Source organism: Echinops telfairi, unplaced genomic scaffold (genome assembly GCF_000313985.2).
Source record: "Echinops telfairi isolate 266 unplaced genomic scaffold, ASM31398v2 ScPeMD7_7424;HRSCAF=8462, whole genome shotgun sequence".
Lineage (NCBI taxonomy): Eukaryota > Metazoa > Chordata > Mammalia > Afrosoricida > Tenrecidae > Echinops > Echinops telfairi.
This window is the reverse complement of record NW_022111324.1, coordinates 53,797,556-53,809,054: the sequence shown is the minus strand read 5'-3', so window position 1 is coordinate 53,809,054 and position 11,499 is coordinate 53,797,556. Positions and strand designations below refer to the sequence as shown.

At 56.9% G+C, this 11,499-nt stretch overlaps 1 protein-coding gene across 1 annotated transcript in view; it reads left to right on the top strand.

The window, feature by feature from the left end:
* Nucleotides 1–11,499, top strand: part of PLXNA2 (plexin A2) — a 234,164-nt gene that overhangs the window by 203,135 nt on the left and 19,530 nt on the right. Inside the window, exons 20-28 of the mRNA XM_004699851.4 lie at nt 207–446; nt 2,029–2,172; nt 2,472–2,706; nt 4,956–5,098; nt 5,631–5,899; nt 7,568–7,634; nt 7,782–7,928; nt 9,877–10,036; nt 10,345–10,448. Of these exons, the coding sequence (XP_004699908.3) occupies nt 207–446; nt 2,029–2,172; nt 2,472–2,706; nt 4,956–5,098; nt 5,631–5,899; nt 7,568–7,634; nt 7,782–7,928; nt 9,877–10,036; nt 10,345–10,448 (1,509 nt within the window). The remainder of the gene's footprint in view (nt 1–206; nt 447–2,028; nt 2,173–2,471; nt 2,707–4,955; nt 5,099–5,630; nt 5,900–7,567; nt 7,635–7,781; nt 7,929–9,876; nt 10,037–10,344; nt 10,449–11,499) is intronic.

Genomic DNA, 11,499 nt, shown 5'->3' with positions numbered 1-11,499 from the left:
ATACATACATACATACATACATACATACATACATAGTCAGTCAGTCAGTCCTTGCCCTCTAGAGGCTAAACCGCTAATGAAGAAGACAAGTAGCCTAATGGTGACAAGGAGGAACAAACAAAACTGCGAGAAGACAGAGCTGGCTGCCCCCTCTGACCAGGTGGCAGGTGATCTGCATCTGAATGCTCATGCTTTGGCCCTCTCAGGTGTGTAAAGTTGTGAACACAACCACCCTGACCTGCCTGGCACCCTCGCTGATCACGGACTATCGGCCAGGCCTGGACGCTGTGGAACGGCCAGACGAATTTGGCTTCGTCTTTAACAATGTCCAGTCCTTGCTGGTTTACAATGACACGAAGTTCATCTACTACCCCAACCCAAGCTTTGAACTGTTCAGCCCTTCCGGGGTCTTGGACCAGAAGCCAGGATCCCCCATCATTCTGAAGGTAGGAGCGCTCCTCCCTCCTGGCCTTCCTTGTCCTCCTTCCTACCAGGCGGGCTCCCTGTCCTTCCAGCACCCTGTGAAAGGAGGTGGTTTATAGCTACTGGCCTGTCGAGCAATGTGCCGTGCACTTGACATTCTCAAGAACTAATTCAGAACGGGTCTGTGTGTTCCGTGAGCTGAGATTCAGAAAAGCTGCGGATGGAGTTAGCAGTCACCATTGCATTCCCTCTGACTGGCAGTGTCTGGGGCACAGTCCCCTGCACTTAGATTTCAAGAGATCACAGTTCCGAGGCTCTGTCCACCGGATGGTTTGCTGTTCAACCACTTTTGTTTATTCCTCGTGGGTGCTTCCCCACAAGAAGTCCTTCTGGCTGAGTGGTTAAGTGCTTGGCTTTTAACCAAAAAGTCAGTGGTTCCAACCCACCAGTCACTCCAGGGAGGAAAGATGTGCCAGCCTGCCCTCATAAATATGCCAACCTTGGGAACCCTGTAGGGCAGCTCTACTCTGTCCAGTGGGTCTCTGTGAACGGGAGCCCTGGTGGCATAGTGGTTACGCATTGGCCTGTGATCCACAAGATCCAGCAAATCAAAACAACCATCCCTCCTGGGGATAAAGAGAAGGATTTCTACTCCCGTAAAGAGGTAACCTCTCAGAAACCCACGAGGCAGTTCTACCCTGTCCTGTAGGGTCACCAGGAGCCAGAGTGAAGCGGGTGGCAGTAGGTTTGGGTTTTGAGCTGACCTGGATTGGATTAGGTGGGGATGGGTAGGGTGTGGATCTCACCCACCACGTTCTCTAGTTTCCTTTCTCCACCTCTACCTCCCTTTCCTTCCACCCCGTGCAAATCTGGGTAGACTAGAGAAACAAATTCATAGACACTCATATGTATCTAAGAAAGAGTTTTATATAAAGGGTAATTGTACATTAAGAAAGCATCCCAGTTCAGTCCAAGCCCATAAGTCCAATGTTAGTCCATATGTCTGATACCAATCTATAAAGTCCTCTTCAGACTTACGAAACACATGCAATGATGCTGAATGCAGGACGATCACAGGCCAGTAGGTAGGAAGTCTTTGGATCCAGTGGCGCTGTAAGCATCTCAGCGCTAGCAGGAGTCTCCATGTGGCTCCTCCAGTTCCCACGGCACAGGATCTATCAGCGTTGTCCATGCGTCTTGTCAGTAGAGCGTTTCTCAGGGAGTGAGCCAAGAGAGAACATGTCTCCCACCTCCAAGGAGGAAAATACCAGGAATTCCCAGAATCCTTAGGAGAAGGCCACGCCCACACAGAAGCCTCATTGGCTATATCCTGATTGACTGCCTAGACTTTATCCCTACCCTCCCAATCCTCAAACTGAAACCATATTATGTAACTACTGCATGCCCCCTTCATTTTCTTTCTCTCCAAACTGTGGTTGTTAGAAGCTCCCTCATGCCCCACCCAACAAAAAACTGGCCTATGGAGTCTTTTATAGGGTTTTGCATTGTGTCACACCCCCACCTCCCACCAATCTCTTCCTGAATGGGTATTCTATCGCCACTTGCATGCGTCCCTATTCCCACTGCGATGACTCTTTTCTGCAGGGCAAAAACCTCTGCCCTCCAGCCTCTGGGGGTGCCAAGCTCAACTACACGGTGCTGATTGGAGAGACGCCATGCGCTGTGACTGTGTCTGAGACCCAGCTCCTCTGCGAGCCTCCCAACCTCACGGGGCAGCACAAGGTCATGGTGAGTGAGCCTCTCCTAGTCCACCCCAGAAAGAGGGGCTCTCTGACCCAGTGAAGATGCTGGGCCTCTCTCCCCTGCCTCGGGGCCTGATGCACATACCCCGCACATCATCCCGCTCCAGCCCTCAGCTAAATGGGTGGGGGTCGGGAACGCAAGGGGAGGTGGGCGGACCAGCAGCAGGAGCTACCCGGCATGGCGATGTCTGTCATGCCCTCCCTGAGTCGGCAAGGGTTGGATGGGCCCCCCCAGTTGGTCCACCTGTATGCAGCCTGTGCCTCTGTGTGTGTGCGGCCGCACAGGTTCACGTGGGCGGCATGGTGTTCTCGCCCGGCTCCGTGAGCGTGGTCTCAGAAAGCCTGCTGACCCTACCGGCCATCGTCAGCATCGCGGCGGGTGGCAGCCTCCTGCTGGTCATCGTCATCATCGTCCTGATCGCCTACAAGCGAAAGTCCCGCGAGAACGACCTCACTCTCAAGAGGCTCCAGATGCAGATGGACAACCTGGAGTCCAGGGTGGCCCTGGAGTGTAAGGAGGGTAGGTGGACGTGCCCCTGCTTCCCTGCCTTCCTCGGCTGCTCCCCGCAGCCACGCTCACCTTCATCCTCCTCCCCGGCTTCACTGAGAAGTAGCCTGACACCAGACCTCTTACCACCTTTTGCCTGTGTTGCTAGTTGGATCCCGTCTTCCCCGTGCTGCAGAACACAAGGCTATAGGGACCTTCACATGACCCACGGCCAAGGGGCTGCAGGGCGCACCCTTCCTGCCCTTGATACTGCTGTCTGTGGCCCTCTGAGTGGGCTCTGAGTCCCGGTGCCCCCACGGGTGAACTTCCCCAAGCAGATCACTAGGCCTCTTCACTGAGGTCCCTCTGAGGGGCCTGAACTGCCAACCTTTTATGATAATAGTTGAACCCTTCACCACTGGACCAGAACCAAACCCCTAACCAAACCCACTGCCATCAAGTCGATTCCAACTCACAGGACAGAGCAGAGCTGCTTCTGTGGGTTCCCAAGGCTAGGCCTCCACAAGAGCAGAAAGCCTCATCTTTCTCCCAAGGAGGCACTGGTGGTGTTGAACTGCTCTTGCTGTGAGTAGCAGCCCAATGCCTAACTCACAGCACCACCAGGGCTCCTTGACGGGGCAGAGGATTCCCATTAAGATGACCCACCCACAAGGACCCAGGTCTGATGACAGTGTTCTGGTCCTACCACTATCCCGACTCACCCTGTAACCTGGCCCATTTCCCACACGGGAGCCCCCAGACCCAGTTGCCTCTATCGAAAAAGAGTCAATGCCGACTCAGACTGAGTGCTTTCAAGATGGTAAATCTCTACAGGAGCAGGGAGCAGCAGCGGTCTCCTATGGGTTGGGTGGTGGGTTTGAACCGCCAGCCTTGCGATTAGCAGCCCAATGCCTAACCCACATCTCCATCAGGGCTGCTTCCCTGAGTTCCACAAATGGGAGGGATGGGGTACACCTGGAGTGGGAAGAAAACCTCTCCTCCCTCCACACCGCACCAGCTCCCCCAGGCTTTGCTTTGTGTCCCTGCTGGAAGTGGGGAGGGGCTGTGTCCTTGGCTGGGGCAGTGCGTGGGAGTAGATATTGTGCTGTGTTCCATCTCCCACGTGCTGCCACCAGGTGAAGGAGATGCCTGGCATCCTCCTGGGGCTGAGGACCCAGCAGGCTCTCTGGGTAAACATCTCCACTAAGAATCAAAACAGTTCTCTTTTTGCCAGGAACATCAGGAGCAGAATTCTGCAAGCCTGCTGCTAGGTGAAAGAGGGGAGCCAGGCTGGGCCAGGGTGGGGCCAGGGCTGGTCCTGGTGTTGGGCCAGTGCCCAGGGGAGAGCAGCACCCCTGAGAGGGAGCCTCTGAAACGGGGCACTTTTCTTTCCTGTTTGGGAAAGGGGAGCCGGACTGCCTGCTCTGGCCTTGCCGGCTGCCCTCAGCTCGGCCGGCCGCGCTCCTGCTCACATAACCCATGGGACCTCTCCTGTAGCTTTGTGTGAGCTACATCGGGAATCCATAGAATGCGCTCTGGTGGGGTAGAGAGGCAAGCGCAGGGCTGCTGACCTGGGCGCCGGCTGTTCTCAGTGGGAGAAAGCTGCAGCAGGCTGTCTGCCCCTGTGAACCCACCTGACCTCAGACACCAGGGGTGAGCCTATATGCTGCCCCACCGGCTCCACAGCAGTGAGGTTGGGCCATACCTAGAGAGGAAATGGAACCCGATATTGAGGCAAAAAGGAGAAAATGATGCAAAAGTCACCCGTGTCCCTCAAAACCCAACCAGTTGTCCTTCAGTCACTTCTGACCAGGTGGCTGTCCCGTGGTGTCACACAGAGCAGTACCCTGGTCTCTGGAAGGAGGTCCCCAGGCCTTTCTTCCGAGGGGCCAAGGGGTGGACTCCAACACACTGGTTAGGAGCTGACCTCTTCTTCGCTTTTTTTTTTAAAGATCATTTTATTGGGGGCTGTTAACCACTTTTAAAACAATCCACACATCCCTTGCACCCAGTGTATTTTTAGAGGTTGCCGTCATTATCATTTTCTGGACATTTACTTTCTATGTGAGCCCTTGGTAAGGAGCCGACCTCGTATCTGTGGACACCGCCCGGGGACGCCCAGTAAGAAGGGATATCTAGAGTCACCTCATTCCTTTCTGGAGATAAGTCCTGATAGTCGGCCTGCCTCTACACCCCAGGCCTCCTCACCTCCCGTACACACGTCTTAGGCCCCTGGGGCTCCCACCCATCCAGAACCACCCTGTCTCCCCTGCACCCCGCAGCTTTTGCTGAGCTCCAGACGGACATCAACGAGCTGACCAGTGACCTGGACCGCTCGGGAATCCCTTACTTGGACTACCGCACCTACGCCATGCGGGTCCTCTTCCCGGGCATCGAGGATCACCCCGTGCTGCGGGAGCTGGAGGTGAGGGACCCAGGAGCAGGAGCCAGGCCAGGCCTCAGGAGGGCACACCCTTCGTCACAGCCTCGCAGGAGGGACGCGGCCACAGGGGGCAGCGGGGGAACAGATTCGAGGTGGTGGAGGGACGGCGTTGACGCAGCGGGCTGGAACAGGCACTGAGTCTGAGGATGGCGCAGGACGGGGCAGTGTTCCCTGCTGTGGGACTTGGGGTGGCTCGGGGGTCGGGGCTAACGATGACTGGTCACAATCACCATAGAGACAAAGGGTTCTGTAAGGCTTGTTGGTGCACATGTTTTACTAGCGACAAATCACGGCAGAGGAGAAGCGGGGAGACCAGGAGACTGAGCAAGTCCGTGTGGGTCCAGCCTTCCCACTCAGTGAGAGCCCACTAGACCCCAGAGGCTGGCCCAGTGCCTTAGCTGGCCCACAGTGGGGGAAGTGGGACGTGGTCATGACAGGCATCCAGAGGAGGGTCCTAGGGCTGTTGTCACCCGCAGCAAGGGCTGCCCTGTGAGGTGCCATCCCTCCCCCCCAGGTGCAAGGGAATGGGCAGCAGCACGTGGAGAAGGCCTTGAAGCTCTTTGCCCAGCTCATCAACAACAAGGTGTTCCTGCTGACCTTCATCCGCACGCTGGAGCTGCAGCGCAGCTTCTCCATGCGCGACCGCGGCAACGTGGCCTCGCTCATCATGACGGGCCTGCAGGGCCGCCTGGAGTACGCCACCGACGTGCTCAAGCAGCTGCTCTCCGACCTCATCGACAAGAACCTGGAGAACAAGAACCACCCCAAGCTGCTGCTCCGGAGGTCGGGCCTGCTGTGGGGGCTGACGGCGGGAAGGGTGGGCTCTGGGACATGGGCATACAGACCCCCGCTGAAGGAGAGGGTGGTGAGCCTCAGAAGCCACCCAAGGGTGGTGGAGGAGCACAAGGGCCCACTGCTGTCCAGCGGTGTCCCTCCCACTGGCTGTGTGATCTCGGGCCAGTCGCTTGACCTCACTGATGTTTCCATTCCTCCTCCACACCATTCGGACAGTAGCACCCCTCCAGCGACCTCCGTCCCTCTGCACAGAGACCTGCGCGGCCCAGCACAGGTGCCGCTGGCTACATGTAGCTATTCCCTCAAATGAAACCAAATCAAAGAGTCCATGGCCCAGCTGCCCTCCCCCCTCATTTCAAGAGCTCTGTGTCCACCCTGCAGGAGAGTGCAGCTCTGGAACATCATCACAGAATGCCTGTTGACTCGGGCATCACCTGCACCCGACTTCACCCCCAGTTGCCATTTCCCAGAAGGCCCAGGGGAGCTGAGCCAATGGCTGAGCTGAGCAAAGGCCACACGTCACACGTCTGCAGGCCACACAGGCCCCTCCTCGACTTCCAGGCCCCCCACGTGGGGTGAGGAAGGAGGGAGCCCAGCTTTGTCTCAGAAGCAAGAAGCCCCCCAACCTTTTGCCAACCTGAGCATTAGAATCTCTCATTAAGAACTGTTGTATTTAAATTAGAGCTAATCTCTGGCACAATGGCGGAAGAGGGTGCCGGGAGGGGCTGCGGGGAGAAAGCTACAATTTCTGCAGCCTTTGTGCCTTTCTCTTGTAGGCTGCAGTGTTGAGCAGCCCTGGCAAAGGCCTGGGTTCACTGCAGCCACAGGGTGTGATTTGCACCAATTGCAAGGAGCTAAAACACCTGTCCTGTCCCCCAGGGTCTGTCACCACTGCTTTGTTCCTTCCTCAGTGCCCCAGTCTGCCAGCAGGGGAGAGGGGGCAGGGAATTGCTGCATGTGAGGAAGCAGGCCCAAATCCACTAATGCTGGCTTTCAAGCCCCCAGCACCTCTCTCTCCCCCGGGCCTGGGATCCACGCCCCTATGTGGCAATGATCGATCATAACCACCATGGCTGGCATGAGCTCACGGCGCAGGTGCCGTTCTTGGCCTCTGCCATATGTGACCTCCTGCTGCCCTTAAGGAACCTCAGTGGAGAGACACTGCTATTGCAATTCCCTTCCATGGGCCAGGAAACAGGACCCAGAGAGGTGACATGACTTGTTCAAGGTCATAAAGCCAGAGCCAAGATTGGAACTCCCAGGGTATAGGAGAGAGAGGGGTCCCAAATCCCTAAACGCTGAGTGCCTGGAGGGGCGGGGGGAGCTGCTGCCTGAGAGAGAGCCCAGGCTTGTGAGGAATCCCAGAGGGGTGGCACTCCATGGGCTAAAGGGCATGGGGAGAACCTTTCTTCTTAGCTCTCTGAGGCAGTGCCAAAGCCATCCCCAGGGCCCCCTCCCAGCAGGGGAGCACAGTCCTGTCCCTTCGCTGTAAATGGGAACAGGCCCAGGAGCCAGCAGCCCCGGGTGAAGACATCTGATTCTCGCTCAGCTCGGTCCTGCTCTAGGGCCCTGGCTCATACAACATACCCAGGGCCCATCACCCAGACCCCCCAGGAGCAGACCACCCTCATCTCCTCTCCCTTCCCGCTTCCCCAGGACAGAATCGGTAGCTGAGAAGATGCTGACCAATTGGTTTGCCTTCCTCCTGCACAAGTTCCTGAAGGTGAGCCAGGAGCAGAGGGGAGGTTGCCCCACTGAGCCTGTGGCTAGGAAGAAGAACCTGCCCACCCAGGCCCTCCCCAGCGAAGGAGGGAGGGCAGCCTAGAAGGGGGGTGACCCTCACCCTCACTGGCCCCGCCTGTGCCCACAGGAGTGCGCTGGGGAGCCGCTCTTCATGCTGTACTGTGCCATCAAGCAGCAGATGGAGAAGGGCCCCATCGACGCCATCACCGGCGAGGCCCGCTACTCGCTGAGTGAGGACAAGCTCATCCGGCAGCAGATTGAGTACAAGACCCTGGTGAGGAGGCCAGCAGCCAGGCGGGTGACGGGTGGGGGGGCGGGGGTGGTGGGTGGTGGGGTGGCGGGGTGGTTAGGAGGTGCTCCTACTTCCTGCTTCCGACCCACATTGGACCACCTGACCACAGAGGCAGTCAGTCTGCAGGGAGAAGTGTCAGGCAGGTGGGTGGGGTGGGGGAAGGCCAGTTCAGGAGACATTAAGTATACCCAGGGTTCGGGAGGGTTGGCCACGTAGGAAGCCTGGATTTCCTCCAAGTCTACCACCATCTCATGGGGGGGGGGGAGGGGGGGGCCTGAGGCTCTCCATGCCTCAGTTTACCCTAGATAGTAGGCGTGGACACGGAATATATCACCTGCCACCAACTGTGGCATAGTGGTGGTTCGATGGTAGGCTGCTCACCTTTCCTGCTGGAGCCCCAGGTTGGAGTCCCAGCCAGCAACACTCCGAGCCCCACCCCTGCTTGCTGTGAGCAGAGCCCTGCCTGCGGCAGCCATGCTAACCAGATTTCAGCTGAGCTTCCAGCCTAAGAACTGTTGGTTTCTGGGGTGGTTCACCTCTGTTCTTGCCTGTCCACACAAAGAATTCACGCGACAGAGGCACTTGTGTAATCCAAGTGACTCTCATGGTGCAAAGGGAAGTTCCGGGTGGTACTGTCTCAGGGAGTACACGTTCTCCTGGAAAGCGTGCAAGGTCGCTTGGCAGACCGTGGGAAAGTTCACAACCGAAAACAGCTGCTTGGGGGGAGCTTGAAGAAACTACATGAGAAAATGTCTGGGAAGTGGAGTCCTCAGAACCAAAAGAGGAGTCCCGGGGAGAGAGAGAGAGAGCCCTTGAGAGGGAATGCCTGCGGCCCAGGGGCGGAAGAGATCCCACCCTCTGACATGAAAGAGAGAGCCCTGCCTACAGCCTGTGCTGTTTATCCCTCCTACTCCTATCCCCACTTGTGGGGAGAGGGCTCGTGGTTGAGGGTATTGGCAGATCGTAGTGGTGGAGTTCAGGTGCATGTGTGATGTCATGTTGCTGGTGCCTTACGTTGTGCCCAGGTTGGCCTTCACCTGTGTCTAGGTGACCTTGGTCAGTGAATGCCCAGCTTTGGATGGTCCCCATAGGTGTTTAACACGTGCCTAATTTCTTTCCAACCCCTTTGTTATGACATGGCCAGCTAATGTTTGTTTAGCATAGGCATTCGGTGGAGACAACCTTGACCCTTAATCTTCCTGCCTCTTGACCCTTACCTCTTGACCCCTAATCTTCCGACCTCTCAGAACCAGGAAGGAAGCCTACTCATCTGTTTCTGAAAGTCAGCCCATGAACACATTGTGGACCGCAGTGGGGCTGCTCTGTGGTGCCTGCCTGGGGTCGCCCTGAGTCGGGGGGCAGCCTCGATAGTGCACAGCTAACAAGAAAAAGCAGCATTCTGGTAGAAAATGGGGATGTGCTGGTGTCTAATGTAGAAGATTCAGGGAAGGAAACAGCCAGCGCTGGAAAAGCCTGGAATCACCTCTGAACTCCACACTGACACTGACCGCCGTCCAGCTAATGCTGACACCCAGCAACCGGATCAAACAGGGTAGACCTGCCGCTATGCGCGTCCGAGACGGTAACTCTTTAAGAGAGAAAGCCCCCTCTTTCTCCCTCGGAGCTGGCTGGTGGTCTCCAGCTGCTGACCAACACGTAACTACGCCACCACCCGTGCTGCTTCTGAGCCCCTGAGACACTTATTTCCATAGCAGTAGCCCAGAGTCATCCAGGAGCTAGGAAGCAGAGAGCTGATGCCTGGAGGAGGAAGGAGTGCACATTGTGACCCCAGTTCTTGTCTGGTAGACAGCCGCAGGAGGAGGAGAGAGACTGGGAAGCGGTGCAGACAACAGAGGGTCTAAGGAAGGCAGCTCATGGAAAGAGCTCTGTCCTGCTACCCACGGAGCTCACCCTCATCCCTTGCTTGCAGATCCTGAACTGTGTGAACCCTGACAACGAGAACAGTCCAGAGATCCCGGTGAAGGTGCTGAACTGCGACACCATCACTCAGGTCAAGGAGAAAATTCTGGACGCTGTGTACAAGAACGTGCCCTACTCCCAGCGGCCAAGGGCTGTGGACATGGACTTGGGTAGGAGCCCTGGCCTTGGGGTGGGGGGAAGAAATGAAGCCGCTTCCCTTAGGAGGGTGGAAAGCAGGTTCAGGCTTCCAAATGAGAAACGTGCGGTGTGGGTGTGACTGGGCCACCTCCCACACAGCTGTCTAGAGCAGCCTGCACTTCCCCCTCGGCAACCTGGACCCCAGGGTGTCCTGCATGTCCCTGAGCTTTCCCACGGGCACGAGCAGGGTGAATGAGGCTGACCGGGTCCTAGAGGAGGCTCCCTGGGTACTCTGGCCCGGAACCCACAGGCCTCACCCAGCACCACCCTTTCCCCCCAGAGTGGCGCCAAGGCCGGATTGCTCGGGTGGTGCTACAGGACGAGGACATCACTACCAAGATCGAGGGGGACTGGAAGCGGCTCAACACGCTGATGCACTACCAGGTAAGCGAGTGAGTGGGGGCTTCTGTGTGCCCACTCTCCTGGTACTTGTGCCCACTCTCCTGGCACTTGTGCCCACTCTCCTGGCACTTGTCTCCCAGGGCTGGGCAGTGTCGCATTTCATCGTGCAAGGGATTGACTTCACGGCAGCAAACAAGAAAAAACCCAAAGGGGGTTCCTTACCTTACCTTTTCCTCCTCCTTCGTCAGCCCTGCGGCCCCTTAAGAACTCCCTGGGGATACTGGTCAAAGTCCTCAGTGCCCAGGCTCCACCCCAGAGGGCTGAGCATCCAGGCTCGGGGAGTGCCCAGGCATTTTCGCTTTCAGACTGCATGTCTCCACGTCTCCAGTACACAATGCATATTTGCAAAGGGCCTCACTTCCTTCTGAGACGAAGAGAAATGAATAGCTCCAAACTGACTGCTGGAGTTGCCGGTAGCGCAGTGGGTTGTATCTATGATGCTAACTGCAAGGTCAGCAGTTGGAAACCACCAGCCGCTCCTCGGGAGGAAGATGAGGCTTAGGGGTACAACCTCAGAACCCCACAGGGGCAGTTCTACCCTGTCCTGTAGGGTCACTATGCGTGTGAGCTTTCTCCTTGGGGCATCTTACAATCACACCACCTGTACTACTGACCTGTCGTGGGAAAGACGAAGGGGCCCTGGCAGGGTAGTGGGGTGCGCTGTGGGCTACAGGGTCATCAGTTCAAACGTACCAGCCACTCCTCGGGAGAAAGATGGGACTGAGCCCCTAAACATGGATGGTCTCACAAAAGTCACCCCCATACTAGTTGTGCTACTCTGTCGGAGCACTATGATTTGCTCCAAGGAATTGGATTAGGGTCTTATTCGGGTTTTATCCACCCCACACCCTGGTTGGGGGAAAAAGATGAAGGGTTCCTGTTGGCACAATGGCTAAGTATTATCCGGCTGCTAACCGGACTGTTGGTAGGTGCCGCAGCCCCAGGCCCCATGAGATAAAAGACCTGGCAATGTACCAGTGAGGACCCTGCGGAGCTGGCCTCCTCTGCCTTGTACCCCTGCCCTTCAAGCCCA